The sequence below is a fragment of the Pelophylax lessonae genome (assembly GCF_965119305.1).
Source record: "Pelophylax lessonae genome assembly, chromosome: 4".
NCBI classification, from domain to species: Eukaryota; Metazoa; Chordata; class Amphibia; order Anura; family Ranidae; genus Pelophylax; species Pelophylax lessonae.
This window is the reverse complement of record NC_138771.1, coordinates 567927555-567950111: the sequence shown is the minus strand read 5'-3', so window position 1 is coordinate 567950111 and position 22557 is coordinate 567927555. Positions and strand designations below refer to the sequence as shown.

Genomic DNA, 22557 nt, shown 5'->3' with positions numbered 1-22557 from the left:
TCTCTTAAACAGCGGCCTGCAAAACCTTACAGCCAAAAGAAGCATCCCCAGATGCCAAAATATATACTTTGTAGAACTTGGTGAAAATATGCACCAACAACGAAGTGGCCGCCTTGCAAACCTGAGATATTGATGCAGGATGACGGTAGGCCTAGGAAGTACTAAGCGCCCGAGTAGAATGCACCGTGACAGGGAAAGGAGGAGCCCGACCGTTAATAGAATAGGCCTGAGCCACCGTCCGTCTGATCCATCTAGAGATGGTAGCCGAAGAAGTGGTCAGCCCTTTTCTTGGTCCATCCGTAACCACAATAAGTGAGTCTGACCTCCGGAAGGACTCTGTGGCTGCCAGATGCACTCGAATCGCCCGAACCACATCCAGGGTATGCAAAGCATATTCCTTGGGATGAGCTGGCTTGGGACACAAGGAAGGCAACACAATGTCCTCATTCAAATGGAAGTCAGTGACAACTTTAGGCAGAAATGACAGACAGGGACGAAGAACTGCTTTATCTCTATGGACCCCCAAATAGGGCCTACGACAGGATACAAGGGCAAGCATTTAATAAGGTGAACGTCATATAAAAAAAAAAAAACACTCATTACACTATACATACACTATGCTTTCCCAATATTAAAAAAAAAAAAAAAAAAAAAAAAAAATGTGCTACTTGTATCTCATTTATACAATGTAACCTTAAAGGGATAGTAAAGCACGCTTTGTTATTTTTACCTACAGGTAAGCCTATATTAAAGGCTTACCTGTAGGTAATATAAATCTCATAAATGTGCACTGTTTAGGAGATATTCACCCTGACTGCAGCCGCTAACATTACTGGTGCATGCACTCTGAAGGTCCTGCATACCATGCCAGACCTTCAGAGCTTCTTGGCGGAACTGAGGGCTGCCATGCACATGTGTGGGAGTGAGGTCATTGCGGCTCCAGCCACTCACAGTGCCAGAGCCCATGAACCGGGAAGAAAGACCGGGGGGAGGAGGTCAGCCCTCTTAGCGCTGACCAGGCTCTGCTGGAAGAGCTTTGTTCTAAGGTAAGTATTTCAGTATGCAACGCATACTAGCACATTATGCCATTGTATTGCAGGTGTTTTTTTTTTTTGTTTTTTAATTCTGCATCAGTTTACTACCGCTTTATTAGGTTTAGAGGTGCTTTAAGATATTTCCTCTAAAAAATACCTTTAGTGACAGAGCACTGAGGGAGAACAAGACACAAAGAAACCTAGTATAGTCTATACTTACATTCTTGCTTGAAGGTGAAATACTCTGTTAAGTGTCGGCACTCGTGGTTCCCTCGCAGCAGAAACAGGGTTTTGGAGTGGATAATTTTCAGGCTCCAGAGGTAAAGGACACACTGAAAGGAGACAGAATTAAAAGCAATTGTTCAGACGTAAGCTATGCATAGATGTTGTCCTGTACGTGTGTAAAGTGTTTAATGCTGGGTACACACCGGAATTTTTTTTTATTCAATAAATTAAAAAAACGTACAGATCATCGAACACATTCGATGTTAGTGCGGCAATCTCCCCGTTGATCACCCCCCTGCCAGGACCCATTGATCAGTGCTAATTTTCAACATGCTCGTTCAACAGAAGCTGGTTGTGAGACTGGCTTCTGTCGGATGAGGAGCTGTGCACAGGCTAAAAGTCAGCCAGTTCCTGCCAAACAGACCATTTTCGGACGTTTTTCAGCCCATGTGTGACACGGTTAAGGAAATCAGTCTGCTTCTTCAATTACATTATTTGAAACATAAAAGGTAAAAGGACATGAGTGGCTGCTGGGGCTAACATCCATGGGTCTTCCTTTAGACAATAGGATAAATTAGGTCTGGGGCACACTTAATCTACATTGCACTGACCTCTATACTGAAGTATCCTCGGTCCACATAGTCCCCTAAGAAGAGGTAGCGTGTGGTGTGAGGAGAACCACCAACCTCAAACAACTTCATAAGGTCAAAAAACTGTCCATGGATATCTCCACATACTGCAAGGAAGAAAAAAAAAAAAAAACACAAGACCATGCAAGGTATGAAACAGGTTTTAGGTAGACAAAATGGAAAGAACTTTGCTTTACATTATAATAGCTATATACAACAGGATTAGATTTCATTTGTTTAATATTCTGTGTCGGAAGCGTCTTGTAAGTTATTTCTTGGTTTATTTTTATTGTTTTTTTCAATCGCAGCACCCTCTACGTATACAAAATCTCGAAGCAGCCTAGTCTAAAATGTAAACGTTACTTATCATTGGGAAACTCGAGCCTGAATGTGAACACAGCTGTCCCGGTGAACTGAACTGCACACCAGAAGCCCTCCCTTCATATTTGAGGAAGTTCACCCTCCTCATCAGAGCCCTTCTTTACATCAAACATCTCCCTTAAGTCAGAGCCTCCTCATAACTGACAGCCCCCATCACATCAGAGTCACTTCTCTACAGAAGCTACCTATACAAGAGTCCCCCCCATCACAGAGCCCTCCAGATACACCCCCCCCCCCCAATCAATCCGTCCCATCTTAAAATCTGAGCCCTTTCTTTTGGGTCCAGCAGTGCGGCATAGGGCAAGAGAAGGGCTGTATCTGGTGGTGGCAGACTTCTGTCTTCTGAAATCTGGATCAGAGTAATGGGTTGACATGGTGCCGGCAAACTTTCCGCAATCACCGTACCAGTGAGTGATGCAGTACAATTCACTTTTGCCGGGAAAGATGCCCTCTTGTTCCAGCAGACATATATTGCTTACTACATTTGTGATATATATGCCAATAGAAGTTAAACAACAAGAAAACGGTTTCCATTATTGCAAAGGTATTAATCAAATAATAAGACAATGAAGGAATGGTCATAGGATGTATCAATAATCAAGAGGTGTGTAACGTCTACGTATTCATGTGGCATAAAAAAATTGTATTAAGTCATTACATTGATGAGGGTCAATGATTGATCCTGTGCTGTGATAATACCAAGTCTACCAGTCTGAGCAAAAGGTGAATATAGATGCCGCCAACTTGCCTGTGATGGGGGCCTCCACTTCAAGCATGGTTTTCTCTTGTCGCAAAATGGCTGCTCCCTCTCGAATTATACGTAAAGCCACCTCTTCATCCAGTCTCCCCTCCTTGACCAGGTGATTCTTCAGCGTTTCCAGCTGAGGACGGCCTTCCACAAATACCTCATTCATAGTCAGCCGCCGTGTGGGCGGAAAAGGGACGGCTGCAATGAAAAGAAAGTAATCATGGTCTAAAAGAAGAAGAAGAAGAAGAAGAAGAAGAAGGAGTATAGAATACACAAAGAGACAATGTGAATGGAAGAGCACAAACACTAAAGGCACAGAGCAAACTCCATCAAGAGCATCTACTGAGGAAAAGAAAAAAATGACCAGGGCACCTGTGTCCTCTCCTTCAGTCTACCTATAGGAATGATCTAGCAACAACGAAGTGGTAACACTTGAATGCATTCGATGCCCCTGCCACTTGCTCTTGTACTTTGGCAGCCATGGTTCATGTATAGGTCAATATAACCTAACAATGGAAGTCTAACTAGCATAGCCAAACAGAAAAAGCTCTGGTCTCTCAGCCACCTACATGAGTCTTCCAGTCACATGTGGCAGCAGTACCTGATCTACCATACTAATACAAATACAAAATCAAGTAGCTTTTTATAAACCAGCAGAATCGAGGAACAATGGGAACATGTCCATTTATTGATAAAGTAAACCAGCTCAAAAATAGGTAGGTCTCAAAAACCTACCCGAATGCTTCCACACATAACACTCCATATCCCGGGCTATGCTTGCCCATCTGCATGCCGCCGAGAAGAGGGGGGAGGCTGGAGAGCGGACAAACTTCTGCTCTCCTCCCCTTCTTGTTGCTGACCCAAGGCCAGGAAAAAATTGTAATGCTGTGCGATGTGCATTGCTTTACATTCATTGGAGCACAAGGGAGGCATGCATGATCTTTTAAACCCTGGAATGTCTCAAAAAGAGAACCCTTCATCAAAAATATATTTTTTTGATTGTAAAAAATAAAAAAAATAAAAAAAAGTTACACCCAAACACATAACCCCCCCACAAACACATATACACATGTACAAACACACACGTCGGGGTGCCTGCACCTCATTGCGATACACAGGTTACACATTGCTGTGCACACCGGAGTGAGAGCAATAAATCTAGCACAAGACCTCCTGCGTAATGCTAAACTGATGACCTATAGGGGGCTTTTAATAGGAGGTGCTCATAGAAAATATAGGGTACTGAAGATTGTCGCCATTTCACGGACACATGCTGGGTATCTATTTACTCGGTGCAACCTCGGCTTTAATATTTTAACAAAAAAATTGAGTAATTTATTGAGTTTTTGTGCCCCCTAAAAAACAAAACTTTAATGTGTGTTTTTTTTTTTTTTTTTTACTGAAAACCTTTGCAGTAATATCATGGAATTACTATTTTATTCTCTAGGGTGTCTGCTTTCAGAAAATATATAATGTTTTTGAGGTTTTTTTTTTTTAACATGAGTGCAAAAAAAATGCAAAAACCGCTGTGGCAGAAAAAGGGTTAAAGGAGAAGTTCACCTTCAGTAACATTACATGTAAGCTTTGTTGGTTTAAAAAAAAAAAAAAAAAAAAAACCTGACTCCTAACATTTTTAGCTGACTCCTAGATTCAAAGCAAATTTGTCAAGGCCTGCCCGAATAATGGGATTTTTGATTTACCGTTAAACCCATTTCTCTGATGTTCATTGACTGACACAGCTCCTGATCTTCTTAACCATTGGTTATACTGTCCCCTACAGGAGTAGGACACTAGGCAGAAAAAACGTCTGGGTACGCCTATGGGCAGTCCCAGGGGGTATATTTCCGCTCTGTGCTATAGGTTACAAGCAGTGTCAGAAGAATTACAATTCCACAGAGTGGTGGGTGCTGTGTCCTTCAATGAACATCAGAGAAATGGATTTTCAGTAAGTCAAGAATCCCATTTTCTCTTTCGTTCATTGACTGACACAGCTCCTGATCTTCTTAACCATTAGGACGTCTCAAAGCAGTGTTAAAAATGAGGGGTGGGAACAGCGAAAATAAAAACTCCCAAGGCTTAACTATAGTCAACCAGGTAAACCGGAGCTCACCTGAAAAAAACAATACACCCATAAAGAGAACCAGATCCTCTAAACAGCAGCATGAAAAAACCTTGCGGCCAAAAGAAGCATCCGCACATACCAACACATCCACTTTATAGAATTTTTTGAAAGTGTGCACCGACGACCAGGAGGCCGCCTTGCAACCCTGCGTTACTGATGCCCAATGACAGAAAGCCCAGGAGGCACTAAGTGCCCGAGTAGAATGCGCCTTGACAGGGAAAGGAGGAACCTGACCCTGGATGGAATTGACCTGAACCACCATCTGTCTGATCAATCTGGAAATGGTCGCAGACGAAACGGACAACCCTTTCTGAGGCCTATCCGTGAGCACAAATAGTGAGTCTGACTTCCTAAAAAAAACCTCCGTAACTGCCAGGTACACCCTAATTGTCCGGTTCACATCCAAGGCATGCAAAGCAATTTGCTTCAGGAATGTTGGCCTAGGACACAGGGAAGGCAACACAATTGTCTTCATTCAAAATGAAAAATGAGAAAAAACTGAGGAAGGAATGACGGACAGGGGCGAAGAACCACCTAATCACTGTGAACCACCAGTAAGGTGGACAAGATAACGCCGCTAATTCCGACACCCTGCAGCTAGAGGTTAAAGCCACTAAAAAGGCCACCTTCTGGGACAGTGTAAGCAGGGGGAATCCCCTGAAAATTCACAAAAAGATGCCTCTGGAGGAAAGAGCACCAAATCGAGGTCCCAAGGCAGCAACAGAGACCGCACTGAAGGCGGCAAGTGCCTAACTCCCTGAGGTATGCACAAGGGAGAATGTGGCCAAGGGCCATTGAAACAAGACCGCTAAGGCCAACACCTGACCCTGGATAGTACTCGAGGCCAGTTTCTGCTCACCCCTCCCCCCCCCCGTTAAAGGAAGGTCAAGATCCGAACCACCGAACAAGAGCGAGGATGAACCCTAAGAGACTCCCACCACGCAATGTACGCCTTCCACGTACGATGGTGGATCTTCCTAGGAATAGGTTTCCTAGCTTTTAACAGCATTGGAAACACCGACTCATGATTGTAAAGCAGGGTGGAAGATTGATCCTTGAAACAGCAGATCTTCCCTGAGAGGAAGCTTCCAAGGAACGTCGGCGACCAGTCGCACCAGATCGACGTACCAAGCCCAGCGAGGCCACTAAATGACCGGAATCCCTTCTGCCTCGATCCTACGTAGAAGTCTTGGCAGAAACTTAAGAGGAGGAAAGGAGTGAATCAGACAATACTGACCCCACTGGGCAACCAGCGCATCTGTGGAATCCGCCAGAGGATCCCGTGACCGAGCCACAAACCTCTGCACCTTTCTGTTCATCCGGGAAGCCATCAGATCTCCCTCAGGGATGCCCCACCGGAGACACAACTGATAAAACACCTCCGGATGAAGGGACCACTCCCCTTGGTCTAACGCCTGCCGACTGAGGTAAACTGCCTACAAGTTTTCCACCCCAGGAATATGTACAGCGGAGAGGGCTGGAAAGAAACGTTTTGCCCACCCTAGAATGCCAGCTACCTCTAGAGCCGCCAGGACATTTCTTGTGCCTCCCTGGTTACTGACATAAGCCACAGCCGTGGCATTGTCCGATTGAATATGCACTGGACATCCCTGAAGAAGTCCAATGTTCCAGGCACAGTCTGATCGCTCGGAGTTTCAAGACATTTATAAGTAGTCTGGACTCCAGTGTCCAGATCCCCTGAGCAGAATATTTGCCAAAGACGCCTCCCCAACCGCACAGGCTGGCATCCGTGGTTACCACTGTCCAATAGAAGGATAGGAAAGATTTGCCCAGCCGAAGCACGAAGCCACCATATCAGGGACTCTTTAGTTCCCTGGCTCAGCGGGGTCTGAATGTCCAGAGACATCTTGTCCCATTTGGACAGACTCTCCCTCCCTTGCAGGGACCTCGTATGGAACTGTGCAAACTGAGCCGCCTTGAAGGTAGACACCATCAGGCCCAGCACCCGCATGCGAGATTGGAGGGATGACCATCTGCTGGACAACACGAGACGAATTGCAGCCTGTAGTTGCTGGGGTTGTCCAGAGGAAGGAGCAATCTGACTAAGGCCGAGTCCAGAGTCAGACCCAGATAGTCCAGCTAGTGGATGGAACCAGAGCAGACTTCTGAAAAAAGTTAGAATTCAGCCAAACTCCCTCAAGCTCGTATGGCGATTTCCAGGTTTTGCACCAGAGCAGGAGACTCCGCTCGCAGAATCCAAGTAGCCCAGTACCACAATCACCCATTGGCATAACAATGCTGGCACCAGGGCCAACACTCGTGAAGACCCAAAGAACAGAGGCGAGACCATAAGGTAACACCACAAACGGATAATGCTTCTCTCCCACGGCAAAGCGGAGGAAGTGCTGGAGATCAACACAAATTGGAATATGAAGGTAAGCGTCCTTGATGTCGATGGAGGCAAGAAAAATTCCCCTGATGAAGGGAGGCCACTACCGTGCGAATGGACTTCAATCTTAACTTCTGCACCTGCACAAAGCAGTTCAGCGCCTTGAGGCCCAGAACTGGAAGCACCTTGCCTTCCTTCCTGGGGACTGAAAACCGGTTTGAGTAAAACCCCAGAAAACGTTCTGAAGTCAGAGCCATCACCCGTAAAAGACCTCGCATCGCCCCAAAAAGAACTTGTAAGCGGACCGAGGACAGTCGCATGTCGGAAGAAAGAACCTTACCGGAGGGTAAGAACAAAACTCGATTTTGTAGCTGGACCGAATTACCTGGCAGACCCAATGGTTCTTGTACCAGGTGAGTCCACGGGTCCGGGAACCAGTGAAGACGTCCCCCACCCCAGATACAGGGGAGGGAGCACCTGCCTGCTGAAGGAGAAGCCCGCTCTCGACTTGCCAGACCAAGTTCGCTTGGATCCTAAAGAGTGGGCCCCGAAGGGCTGGATCCCTTGTCAGTCGACCCTGAGGGACGAAACCACTTCTTATGAGCCGAGAAGGAGGGCCCACGTCTACGAGAGTCCTTGCCCTTAGTAGCCCATGGAAGAAAAAGTACTCTCCCCCCCCTGTGAGACCTTTAATGATGTCATCCACGGTAGCACCAAACAGGTGATCTCTTTGAAAGGAAAAATCTGTCAAGGTCTTTTTATAAGTCTGGTCTGCAGACCAGCATTTGAGCCAAAAGACACGCCAAAGGGCCACTGCCGAAACAGAGAGGCGAGCCACTAGGGTAGCCGCATACAAAGAGGCATCACAGAAACTGCAGCCCCTGGACCGCTAATTTCAACAAAGGCAGGGGGGGAAGCCTCCCACTCCAGGTCACTGCGTAAAAGCTTAGCCCACTCGGTCAGAATCTGCAGCACCAGGGCAAAGGCGAAAATCGGCCTCAGTGCTGAGCCAGTCAGGGTGTACATATTGAGGGCCACAATCTCCGCCTACCTGTCAGCCTGGTTTTTAAAGAAAGGGGACTCTTCAACCCGGAATCATGCTTGTCTTGTTTGTCTGGAAACTGGAGGGTCCACCACTGGTGGAACAGTCCACTTCTTAAGAAGGGACTTCCCATAGGGGTATCGCCGAGCAACTCGCTTAAGGACCCCAAAGGGACACTTTGGTCGCCCCCACTCTTTAGTGACACTTCTGTCACAATAGGAGGGGAAAGAACTCCTTTGCCGCTCTGGATGGCTTGCGAGTGCCAAAGGGAACCTGCGCCTCCGTTGTAGTTGCAACTGCGTCCTCTAACTTTAAGTCTCAAGCACAGATAACAATTAGTGCGTCCACCAGCGTCTTTCGTGCACAGTTGCAGAAGCAGAGGAATCATCCTCACTATCTGAGGACTCGAGGCGCATGGTGGCAGACCCAGCAGGGCGACCCACGTCTGCGGGGGCCAAATCAGATTCAGCATCTGAGGGGACAGATGAGGAAGGGGCGCTTTAAGCCAGCTCATCGCATCGATGGATGGATGGATGGGACCCAGAGGGCCCCGCAACCCCAGAGGGGATCAGGTGGAGAGATGTGCTCCAAAGACTCCATAAATCACCTTGGGGACCCCATAAAACACTGCTAAGGGTCAACCCCCACTGCTCTGGCAGCACCACCCAGTTGCCAGTCACAGAGCACCAATCGATCCTCAGCAGAGAGGGAGAGGACCCCACCAGACTAACCACCCCGCAGAAACCAGGCACCGCAGCCACCAGGAAATGAAAGGATCTAGGTGAGGAGGGGCTCCCACCGCAAAATCGCCGCTGCTATTTTCAACGGCAAACCACTGTAAAATGGCCATTGGACTACACAAACTTGGCCACCGTGCATTGAGCACACCGGCTACAACAAAATGGTGGCCCCACGAGGCTCCCAGGAGGGATCCCTAGGCCTCAAAAACAGGCCCAGGCAGAACGAGGGGCCCTGGCAGGAGCCCCCACCAGGTACAACTCCCCCGCGTACAGCCGATCGTCCGTTCGCCGACAGCACATCCCCGCCAGCATAGCACTCTGCCCCTACCCTAGGAGGTGACCACCTGCACAGCCCCAAGCATAGGTGGAGGGGGGGTAGGATGGGGGGACAGATGATCGGGGGTACCTGACGAGAAGGAAGGGAACCCGGGGGTCAGACCATCCCAAGGAGGGGCCCACGTCCACCCCAAAACCCTCCAGGGGGGGGGGGGGAGAGAGGGGGAAATAGCTTATCACCATACACGGAACCAGACGGGCACCTCCCCAGACAGAACCCCTCACCATCAAAATGGGGGGGGCTGTCGGCCAGGAGGAAAGCTGCGACTAGGGCTGAGACCCAGTCTTATGCGATTTCACAAGGAGTTTAACTGGCAGACAAGACAGTCCAGTGGGACTATGTCGCAGCCGACCCAGGTCGGCGCTTTGGTCTGCGCGCGCTCACTGGCCAGACAAGGGGGACCACTGGATCTAGATTATCCAGCCCATCGCCCAGTCCGGCAGTTAATTGTAGATTTCACAGAAGAAGAAAATTCTATCTAAAAAAAAAAAAATTGTAAGGACCAGAGATCCCAGCAAGGAAATTTTTTTTTCTGCCTAGTCAGGAGTAAGGACCTGAGTACCTATGGCAGAGAGAGGGCGTATACCCCCTGGGACTGCCCATAGGCGTAGCCAGACTTTTTTATGCCTAGTGTCCTACTCCTGTAGAGGGCCGTATAACCAATGGTTAAGAAGATCAGGAGCTGTGTCCGTCAATGAACGAAAGAGAAAATAGGATTTTTGTACTTCCCGTAAAATCCATTTCTCTGAATTCATTGACACATCACTCCATATTCATAACCATAGGGTTATATTGCCCCCTACAGGAGAAGGACACTAGGCAGAATAAAAAAAAATAAAAATAAAAAAGCACTTGGCTGCGCCTATGGGCAGTCCTAGCTTGTATAGATCCCCCTCTCTGCTATAGGCCTTCAGTTTAGTAACAAGCAGTGTCATCAGTATCAAAAACTTAGTAGAGGGGTGGGTGCCGTGTCCGTCAAGGAAGAGAAATGGATTTTACAGCAAGTACAAAAATCCTATTCTCTCTTTTGTTCATTGACAGACACAGCGTTCCATATTCAGAACCATAGGGACATCACGAAGCAGTGGCAAACAAGAGGGGTGGGACACAAAGAAATCCCAAGTCTAAACACAAGAAGCCAAGCAGGTAACAGGAGCTCAACAAACAACCGGAGCCCAACCTGAACAATACACCCCCAAAGAGGGAACAGACCATCTTAACAGCAACCTGCAAAACCTTTTGGCCAAATAAAGCATCCGCAGCTGCCAACACATCCCCCTTGTAGAATTTAATGAAATTGTGCACCGACGATAAAGTGGCTGCCTTGCAAACCTGCGCCACTAACGCCTGAGGACGGAAGGTCCAAGAAGCACTAAGCGCTCAAATAGAGTGTGCCATTACAGGGAAAGGAGGAACCTGACCCCGGATAGAATAAGTCTGAGTCTCCGTCTGTCTGATCCATCCATGTCTGGAAATGGTCGCAGAAGAAGCAAAACAGGAAGCAAACAGCCCTTTCGTTGGCCCGTCCGTGATCACAAACAGTGAGTCTGACCTCCGAAAATGCTCTGTGGCTACCAGATACACCCAAATTGCTCAAACCACCATCCAGGGCATGAAAACGTAAAATTCCTTGGGATGCGGGCCTGGGACAAAGGGAAGGCAACACAATGTCTTAATTCAAATTAGAGACCACCTTCGGTAAGAAGAACGGGCGTGGACAAAGCCACCTTATCTTTGTGGACCACTAGATTGGGGGGGGGGGGGGGGGGTGCGAAAACAACGTCGCAAGCTCTGACACCCTGGAAGCAGAGGTGATGGCCACCAAAAAAAAGCTACCTTCTGTGACAGCGTAAGCAGGGGAATCGCCCGAATAATTTCAAAGGGATGCTTTTGGAGAACTGATAGCACCCAATTCAAATCCCACACCCAATTCAAATCCCACAGAGGTAGAGGAGACCGAACCAGTGGAGTCATGTGTCGAACCCCTTGAATAAAAGTGCACACTACCAATGAGTGCGTGGCTAGTGGTTGCTGAAAGAAGACCGCCAAGGCAGACACCTGGCCCTTGATGGTACTCCAAGGCCCACTTCAGCTCAACACCCGTTGAAGGAACGTAAAAATATGAGCCACCGTAAAAGTAACAAGAGTGAACACCGATCGACTCACACCACGAAATGTACACTTTCCACGTACAATGGTAAATCTTTCTAGGAGGTAGGACTTCCTAGCCTTCAGCCGTGTCAGAATCACCGACCCAGGTAAACCTCTATACTTCAGCACCTGGCTTTCAACAGCCAGGCTGTGAAAGCCAGCGACAGAAGATCGGCCCTTGGGACAACAGGTCCTCCCTGAGAGGCAGTCTCCAAGAGATGTCGGCAACCAATCGCACCGAGTTGGCATACCAAGACTGACGAGGCCAATCCGGGGCCACTATTATGATCGGAATCCCTTTGGCCTTGATCCTGTGCAAAAGCCACGGAAGAAGCTCAATAGGAGGGAAGGTGATCAGAGGATACTGGCCCCACTGGGCCACCAGAGCCTCCGCCAGAGAATCGCATGACCTTGCCACAAACCTCAGTACCTTTCTGTTGAGCTGAGATGCAACAGGTCCACCTCGGGGGTGACCCACCACAGACATAGCAGCTAAAACACGTCCAGATGAAGGGGCCACTCCAGCGCCTGCCAACTGAGATAGTCCGCCTGCAAATTTTCCACTCCAGGAATATGTACAGCGGAGAGGGCTGGAATGAAGCGAAGCGTTTTGCCCACAGGAAAAGGCCGGCTACTTTCACAGCCACCAACACACTTGTGTGCCGCCCTGGTGATTCAAATAAGCCACTGCTGCCGCAGTTTGACTGGATCTGTACCTGGAGCCCCCAGAGCCAATCCGTCCAGTGATCAAGGCACAGCCTGATCGCCCGAAGTTCCAAGACATTGATCGGTAGTCTGGAGTCCTCCAGCGTCCAAAAACAACCCTAAGCGGAGCGCAGACCCAGGACACCTCCCCACCGGGACAGACTGGCATCGGTGGCGACCACTGTCCAATACATGGGAAGAAAGAATTTGCCCTGCCAAAGAGTCGGAGAACGAAGCCACCAGACCAGGGAACCCCTGGTTTCCCCGGATCAGCAGAATCAGATTGTCCAGAAACTTTGGACACTTGTCCAATTTCCCCAGGATCTCTCTTTGGAGGGACGTCGTATGGAACGGTGCAAACGGAACCGCCTTGAAGGTAGACCCCATCAGGCCCAGCACTCACATGCAAGTCTAGAGGGAAGACCATCTGCTGGACAACAGAAGATGAATTGCAGCATGCAACTTCTGAAGTTTGTCCAGAGGAAGGAACATACTTGGCTAGAGCTGAATCCAGAGTCAGACCTAGATAATCCAATTTTCTGGATGGAATCAGGGCAGACTTCTGGTAGTTTAGAAGCCAACCAAACTCCTTCAGGGTCCGTACAGTGATTTCCACATTATCCATCAGAGCAGAAGTGGACTTCACTTGCAGGAGGAAATCGTCCAGGTAGCCCAGTACAGCAATCCCCCTCTGATGTAGCAAAGCCAGAACCAGGGCCAAACACTTTTGTGAAGACCCGAGGAGCAGAAGCAAGACCAAAAAGGGTAATGCCACAAACTGATAATGCTCCTCTCCCAGGGCAAAGAGGAGGAAACTCTGGTGTCGGGCACATATCAGAATGTGCAAATAGGCATCCTTGAAGTCGATAGAGGCTACAAAATCCCCCTGATGTAGGGATGCCACCACTGTGCAAAGCAGTTCAGGGCCTTGAGGTCCAGAATTGGACTGACCTTGCCCTCTTTTTTTGGGGATCGTTAACAGATTTGAAAGAAAACCTTGAAACCATTCCAATAAGGGAACAGGGACTATCACTCCCTGAAGCGACAGGTCCTGCACCATCCCGAAGACAGCTCGCAATCGGTCCAGGGACAGACGTACATTGGAAGGAAAGAACCTATTCAGAGGGCAAGAACGAAACTATCTTGTAACCGGACAATATCACTTGGTGGACCCATTTGTCGTTTACTAAGGAAGTCCACGTGCCCGGAAACCAACGAAGATGCCAGCCCACCCCATGCATGGATGAGGGTGCACCTTCATGCTTCCAGACAAGGGTTACTTGGAATCTCCCGAGGAGGGCTTGAAAGGTTTTGATCCCTTGTCAGTGGACCCTGAGGGACGAAAACATTTTTGTGTGCGGAGAAAGAAGAGCCGGAGGAATCTGCTCACCCCCCCAGATTATGGTAGAAAAGTTTTGCCCACCGTTTGTGACACCAGGGCAATGGCCAGGACCGTCTTTAGCGACGAACCAGCAATAGTGAATAGTGGGCCACAGACTCCGCCTTCCCTTCAGCCGGATTCTTAAAAAAGCAGAAAATTCCTCTACCGGAACCATGGTTGCCTTGTTCAACCTGAAAACGGGGGATTCATCACTGGTGGGACAGTCTACTACTTGAGGAGTGATTCTTCAAAGGGGTACCTCAACACAAAGCATTTAGGAACCACAAAAAAGCGACCCTTTGGACGCTCCCAATCTTTATAGACAAATTTGTCAAAATAGGAGGGATAATGGGACACTTGCCATACGAGACAGCTTGTGGGTGCCAAAGGGGACAGTCACCTCTGCAGCAGCCTCAGCTGCATCCTCCATTTTCAAAGTCTCCCGTACAGATGTAATCAGTGCAACCACCAGTGCCTTCTCGTGCGCAGCTACAGGTATGAAGGAATCATCCTCACTATCTGATAGTTTAAAGAGCATGGCTACAAACCCCGCAGAGTGCGCAACATCCGCAGCGGCAGAGCCAGATTCAGGATCTGACCAGACAGATGAGGCAGGGGAGGGCAACTCCACCCAGGAAACAATAGAACTCCAGGGCTGCCATCAGTGCATCAATGGAGGGCTTGGACCCCGAGGGACCTGCAGCCTCCAAGAGGTGGGATCAGGTGGGGAAACAGGCTTCCGAGACTCCATAAGGTAAAGGGGGACCCACCAGCCAAAAGTGTCTAGCATGGAACTCATCCACTGCACCTGTATCACCACAAGGGTACCTGAAAGCAGAGCACCCCACAGCCTGCAGCAGAGATAGGAAGGGACCCCACCAGTACTCACCACCCCACCAGAGTAGCACCGGTCTGCACCAGAGATGGCCAGTATCCACGTGCAGGGTCCAGGGGAAAAGGAAACCCAGGATTCAAGACCAGGAGAAAAAGGAGGAGCCCCCACAGCCAAAAATCACTGCCCAGAGGCTCCACTATCATGGGAGCTGCTCCAAATGTACGCCGGACTACACAAACATGGCCGTCGGACTACACAAACATGGCCCCTGGCATATAGATTCACACAGGCCCCCAATACAATGGCGCTGACAATGGCAAAATGGCCACCACATGCAGCACCCATGAGGCTCCCTGGAACCCAAGAGGGACCCCTGGAGCCCAGGCTACAGCCACATTAGGAGGGGGATCCGGGCACAGGACCACCAACAATGGCCAGCGCCCCATCCAAGCCGGGAAGTCCGTCTGCCGACAGCATGCCAACCCACCCCCACTGATACAGTGCAGCATACCAGCCCCATCTATCAGCAAACCCACACCGCTACCCTCAGAGGGGTACCAAGATGACCCACAGGGACCACCAAAACAACGAGGGGTCCGGGGGGTGGGAACCCGCAGGTCTTACTTCCAGGGAGTAGCCCGCGTTCATCCAGAACCACATCCAGGGGGAGGCATCTACTCAACATACCAGGAACCAGGCGGGCACCACTCCAGACAGAACCTCCTCATCATCGAAATAGAGGGCTGTCGGCCAGGAGGAATGCTGCGACTTGGGCCAAGACCTGGTCGTATGTGATCTTGTGAGGCGTTTAACTGGCAGCCAAGCCCCCATCTAGTGGACTATGTCGCCACCGACCCAGGGCAGAGCTTTGGTCTGCGTGCGAGCGCTGGCCAGACTGGGGGGGGGGGGGGCAACCACTGGATCTAGCTATTCAGCCCATCGTCCAGCCCAGCAGTTGATTGTAGATCTCACAGGAAAAAAAAACAGGAGTAAAAAAATGGCATTTAAAAAGAAAAATGTGCAAGGACCAGAGATCCCAGCAGGTAACTAGGTCCTTACTCCTGACTAGACAGAAAAAACAAAAAAACAAAAATGGAGGTCTATAGCAGAGAGGGGGGGGGGTGTATACCAGCTAGAACTGCCCATAGCCAAGTTTTTTTTCTGTCTAGTGTCCTACTCCAGTAAGGGGAAATATAACCCTATGGTTCTGAATATGGAGCGCTGTGTCCCTCAAAGAACAAAAGAGAAATTATGTTTAACCACTTGAGCTCCGGAAGATTTTACCCTCTTCATGACCAGGCCCTTTTTTGCAATTTAGCGCTGTGTTACTTTAACTGGTAATTGCATGGTCATGCAACACTGTAGCCAAACAAAATCTATATTATTTTTTCCACAAAAATAGGGCTGTCTTTTGTTGGTATTTGAACACCACTGGGTTTTTTAATTTTGCGATCAATAACAAAAACCTATACATAATATTTTTTACTTTCTGCTACAAAACTGATCCAATATAAAAAAAAAAAAAAAAAATACATTTTTTTCAAAAAATTAGGCCAAAATGTATTCAGCCACAGGTCTTTGATAAAACAAAATCTCAAGAAGAGATTTTGTTTATTTTTATTTATTATTTTTTTTGTGTATTTTTCACTAGTAGTGGCAGCGATCTTTAGCAGGACTGCGACATTGCGGCGGACAGATCGGACCCCTGATATTTTTGACACTTTTGGGGGGACCAGTGACATTACTACAGTAATCAGTGCTATAAATATGCACTGTTACTGTAATAATGACATTGGCAGGGAAGGGTTAACACAGTGGTGATTAAATTGTCAAGTGTGAGCCTAGGGAAGCGTTTTATAACTGTTTGGGGGATGGGCTTGTGAAATGATCATAGAGACCTGTGATCCTATATAGAAGGATCGCTGGCACTCTGATCATTTCAGAGAGAACAATAGGCTGTGTATACAACAGCTGACCATCCTCCTCTCTCAGCGGGGAGCGATCGTGGATCGGCATCCCCGCTGCCTAGTGGGAGCGGTAGTGCGCCGCCAGTGGGAGCGTGCTCACCTCCCCAGCACCACGTGCTCGATCGACATAAGGCTACGTTCTTTCGTGCAGCCGAGCCAGCCTGCCGCAGTAAAACAGCGATATCAACCCAAATAAAATAATTATTAAATTACAGCTTACCACTTCTTCCATGCCATGGCTGCAAGAAGTGCTCTTTTTTTTTTTTTTTAGTTACTTTTTCTTTGTTTTCACCTGGTGATTTGGCTAGTAAGTCTGGTAATTTTCAACTTCCTTTAACAGGCCAAGATGTTCCACACATAGAAGCAGTTAAGGCTAAGACCAATCATTTACCGCCGACAGTGGTGCTTACAATGATCAGCTTTTGTTCATTTATATAAAAATCATCCAAAAAAAAGGAAAAAAATAAAAAAAGAAGGATTGATGAGTTTAGTTTCAATTGGTTAGTCAAATCAATTTAAATCTGCTAGTCTAACACTACCCTCTACCCAGGCTGACAATGCTGCTGTCCAAAAGGTGTCTTTACAACTTCATCCAGTAGTAGACTAAAGGGTGGTACACACTGGCTGAATATCGGGCGGCATCCGGTCCGACAGAAGCCGGCCAGTCAAAGGGGCAAGACCGAAAAAGATCTGCTGATTATTTAATCAGCATTCTCATCCTGAGAGTGCTGACTGGTGTGTTCTGGCCCCCCGTCCTCCTGTCAGAACACAATAGCTCAGCTGGGAGATCACTGTACTAACATCACAGTTAGTACAGCGGCTCCTCCTGAGCTCTTCAGCTTCGTTCAGCATACTGGGTGTACTAGGCCCCTGTTTACATATATGCAGTGCAGGAAATGCAGCAAATCCTGGAGCGTTTCCCACACTTGCATTGAAATCACACTCTGTTCATGTGATCTGCCACTGGTGCCAATGTTAAATAACTGACACCCCAAAACAGTTTACAAAACATAGTGCGATTGCAAGAATCAGATCGCATGGGTGTTCACACAGATTCCGGTAAGGCAAAAAAAAAAAAAAAAAAAAAAAAAAAGGATGCTTGCACTTTTTTCGTGTGGTGTCGTGTGAATAAAGCCGATACAAAATGAATGGGCTCAAATCGCACTGCAAAGAATAGCATGTGATTTGAATAAGACTGTAGTGCGATTTATATCCGAATCCCATGTGGTGTCCCACCCTGCACAAGTGTGAACCCAGGCTTAGGCAGGAAGTGTGTTCTTGCTGGATCGTCAGGTGATAAAGAAATCAAGCGGTGGAAAAGCCTAAAAAAAAAAAAAAAAAAACGAATGCAGCCATTGGTAAGCTGCTATTTTACATTATGGTTTTTGGGCTTAATACCACTTTATATAGTCCTGACCTCTCCAACATATATGCCATGTTGCATTTCATATATTTCTGATCAGTGCACTGATGTTTGTTACATACGCCTGACTGATGCATTCTACATACTATATTATACATTATATACACCTGGCTGCCGGACTTTATCAGCTGGGTGGTACATTATATACTCCTTTCCAATGTGTATATCTCAACAGTTGGTGGTTGCCTAGTAGTCCACATTTATTTTAAATCAAGGTATTCTTTTTTTAAGGTAGGCTCAGACAAAAGTGTTATCCGCATACACAGATATACAGAAATATCCTATTGTATAAATAAATTACATCTATATACAGAAATATCCTATTGTATAAATAAATTACATCTATACACTGCATTCTATGTACGGATTTACAAAAAGGAAAATTCCTACTGTATTAAAGAGATCTATACACTGGACACTTAATCCTATACAACAGGGGTCTTCAAACTGTAGCCCACCAGTTGTTCAGAAACTACAATTCCCATTAATCCCAGTCATGTCTGAACGTCAGAGTTTTGCAATGCCTCATGGGACGTGTAGTTCCGCAACAGCTGGAGGGCCGTAGTTGGAGGATCCCTACTATACAAGAATATACAAGGTAGAAAAGTCCTATTTAATTAGATGTCCTATACACCAATATACTATGGAGAAATGTCACATTGTATAAATGATATCAATCTACTGGACACTCCATCCTATACAATTTAATGACATAAAGAAGATATATACACTGGAAACTGTTCTATACCCTGATATACAGACAGGAGAAAAAAGTCATAATGTATAAAATGACATCTATTTACCGGAGACTGCATTATATACACTGATAAACATAGAAGAATAAAGGAATTTTGACTTAGGCTCCATTCCTACTTGTCCAAAGTTGCATGACAAGTCGCACACTAAAGTCACACCCCATGTTTTTCAATGACAACCGTTCAAATATGTTTTGAAAAGTTTCCTGCACTACTTTGATCTGTGATATGACCCGAGTGCCATAGATCGCAATGTAAACCCTCAAAAGGCCTGTGAATGTTATACATGCGACAGTTGTGCAACAGTTGTCCATTATCAGTGGTCAAAGCCGCATCCAAAGTTGCAACAAAGATGCATCAAAGTTCCAAAGACATTGAAGTAGTACAAGTGTGAATGAAGTCTTACCTGTAAATTCCCTATCTTAGGAGTACAGTGCAGGACACAGGCAATATATTGGTAGACCCTGGGTTAGGGGGCTCGTAACTTCAGATGATAGGACACTGGCAATGCTTTCAGGGAAGCGGCAGCTGGGTGCCATTAACCATTCCCCATTCAGTGGATCCTTGGTTTGGTAGCAAGCAATGCAGATTAACAAAAGAAAGGAAGGGGAATGGCTTGTGCCCTGTATGGTTCTCCAAGATATAAAATTATAGACAAGTCTAAATTCCTCTCATCTTAATCATAAAGTACAGGACACAGACAAAGTATTAAAAGGCCCTGGGACATCCCCAAGTAATGATTGAGAAGGGTGGGCAACAACTGGGCAAACAGACCCATGTCAACAGGCCTAAAAACAAGGGTGAAAAGATCTAACTTCAGAGTGCCACTGCAAGGACCTGGAAGCCAAAAATTGGCATCCGAAGATTGGATCTACTTGGTAGAACCTGAACAGAGGAAAAGGTGGCGGACTTACACAGATGGGCTACAGAGACCTAGTACCAGAATGTCGATGAAACCCAACCAATTGGGTGGAATGGAGCATAAAAGTGCAGGAAGACCCATGATTATATGCGTAACCTTCGATTGGATGTGTTAACTTTATATCATGGAGACTTTCTTCTTAGACCACTACATCAACAGTGTTTGTTCTTTTGTTCGTTTTTCTCAAGGCTTAATAGTTTTATTCATTGGTTTTAAAAATGTGTATTTTAAGATCTTTGAACATACCAACAATACGTGAATCCCAGATATACAACAGCATGTGGCCTGAAACGTTTCTGACGATAGGTTTGTTTTAGGATTACTACGCTCTCCTGTACAAAGTTTGATATATGTACAATTTGCTTTTTTCTTGTATGTGACATACTGCATAAGCTGTACTGTTATTTATAAATACAATAAAAAAGATATTATATATTATATTATATATAAGTATAGGAGGAGGTTAGTCCCCAAGAGCATAAGCTCTAGTGATCAGATTTCTTATCCAAGGTCCTGAGGACAGGACAAATAGACAATTTGTCTGTCTGATCAAAGTTGTTGCTTTGAGGTAGACTAATAAACTACATACAGGCAATGGAAAGAGATTTCCTTTGTTTCCGGTTGTTCTGGAAATTAATGGAGTTTGGAGCATAGAAATTTGCTTTGTGCGCTGAAAAGCGCACTTGTGAAAATTAATACGCGCCATGTTTACAGCTCTTTTGTATAAACAAATCAAAGTGCGTATGGCGACAAAGAGAGAGACAGGCATATCACCGTCAATGTCCATAGGAGCAGTCCTGCCCAAGGCAGCGCTCTTGTTTATTTTATAGTCAGAGAACAAAAGGGGTTTACAGGGGAGGTGACGTCAACGCAACCAATCACAGACATGTATACTTTCAAAAGTACAATAGGAAAGGGGAGCTTATGTTTATGGAGAAACCAGACCGTGTGCATGAGATTCCAACTGTCAAGTGAAAGCGAAACAATGCACTATTACTATAAATGGTTGCCAAACACTATCGTGGACTCGGCCACGCCAATTCATAAGCATGCATTCCCGTCATAACCTGTTAGAGTGAATCCTATATAATATAGTTCATAAAAACCATATTTGATAGTTATTCTACTATTCCAGCAAATGGGACGATATCTGCAAAGGAAAATAGCAGCAGTATTTCAATTATACGGATCAAGCATAATAGAAAGCTACCAGTCATTATTCCAGTAAAAGGGCAGATATTTATCAAAACGATAATAATTCCACATCACAAACATACATCCGTCAGTAAATACCGGGGCCCTGGCTGTCTGATATACATTTGCGCGGTGGAGTTCGCATCACACTGCCATAGATCCAGACTGGCGTTCTCTCCATCAATAGCCGCTCAGAGCGTCCACAGTTCGGGAGATCAGGTGAGTGGTATGCCGTCTCTATTTAATGGAAGGTTTCCACAACTACAGGTCTTTCCTCAATGCCAGTTAGCCCCGGTTCACACTACTGCGTGTGCCGGGTTCGTATGTCATGTCGGAGCGCACTGCTCCGACATGACAAATGCGATCAGCTGTGCGGTGCGAGTATAGCCATACAGTTTGTATGGCTAAATTCGCATCGCACCCGCAGCAAACACGCACAGGAGGCATTTTTGCTGCCGCATCAGGATCGGATCGCACAGCGGTTCACACTTGTGCGATCCGATCCTGTGCGAACTGCACGATCGCACTGCGATATGCGATCAAACTGGGGGTGTCGTTAAGATTACATTGACACCCCCAGCGGATCGCATATGGCAGTGTGAACTGCCGGGGGTGCGTGTGCGATGCGGGAACAGGCTGCGAATTCGCAGCCTTCCCGCATCGCATCAGTGTGAACCGAGCCTTAAAGCCATATTCGCTGTGCATAGCGCTTACCGGTAAACTGACACTGGGAGACATACTGGCAATTTAAATAAAACACCTGGTAAATGTCCACACAAATATTAATAAGATTTCCACAACACTGTGTTGGAGCAGAGCATAAGGATGATAGGACTGATACCACCTTAGGAAGATAGGCTGGCCTTGGGAGTAAGACAACCTTGCCATGGTGAAGAATGAGGACTAATTTCTTTTCAAGAGAGAGCCATGAACTCAGAGACATTGTCAGAGATGTGATAGCATCGAAAAGCCTACTCTGCAGGAGAGGTTATCTAAGGAAATATCCCTGATGGGTTCCAACTGTGGTTTCTGGAGGGCAGAGAAAACCTAGTTGAGATCCCAAAGAAGCACAGGGTCCTGCAAAGAGGGCTTGAAGCAAGATACACCTTAAATAAGGGTTTTTACAAGAGAGGTCTTTGAAAGAAAATGGACAAGGCCCGAACCTGTCCTTTAGAGTGCTTAAGGACAAATTCTGGTCAAGACCAGACTGTAGATAGGCCAGAATAAAAGGCACAAAGGAACATGGAACTTAAGTGCTGTGTTTACACCAATCAAAGAAGGATTTCCGGGTATACATTATACAATTTTATTTCCTTCAACCACAGGTTAAAAAGGAAAGAAAAATCGCTTGATTTCCCCATCAACATTGTGTTGATTGGGAATCCCTCCTCCGCATTACTGTATTCTGACAAAGGGAGGTTTCCCAGCCATCACAATATAATCATCACTGCTGGAAGCAATAGACCCTGGCATTGATTGCATGAAAAATCCAACAATCTGGTTGTATTGAAGTCGATTGATGGATTGAGTTCAGTACAACCAGCCTGCTCATAGACCAATCGAAATTCAGTTGGTTATGCTGAACTGATCAAACTTCGATCAGTCTATGGCCGGCC

General features: G+C 46.8%; 1 protein-coding gene across 1 annotated transcript in view; it reads right to left on the bottom strand.

The window, feature by feature from the left end:
• Nucleotides 1-22557, bottom strand: part of PPP3CC (protein phosphatase 3 catalytic subunit gamma) — a 151414-nt gene that overhangs the window by 67064 nt on the left and 61793 nt on the right. The window contains exons 2-4 of the mRNA XM_082255785.1: nt 3018-3215; nt 1871-1995; nt 1255-1366 (exon numbers count right to left, since the gene is read on the bottom strand). Coding sequence (XP_082111911.1) covers nt 1255-1366; nt 1871-1995; nt 3018-3215 — 435 coding nt within the window. The remainder of the gene's footprint in view (nt 1-1254; nt 1367-1870; nt 1996-3017; nt 3216-22557) is intronic.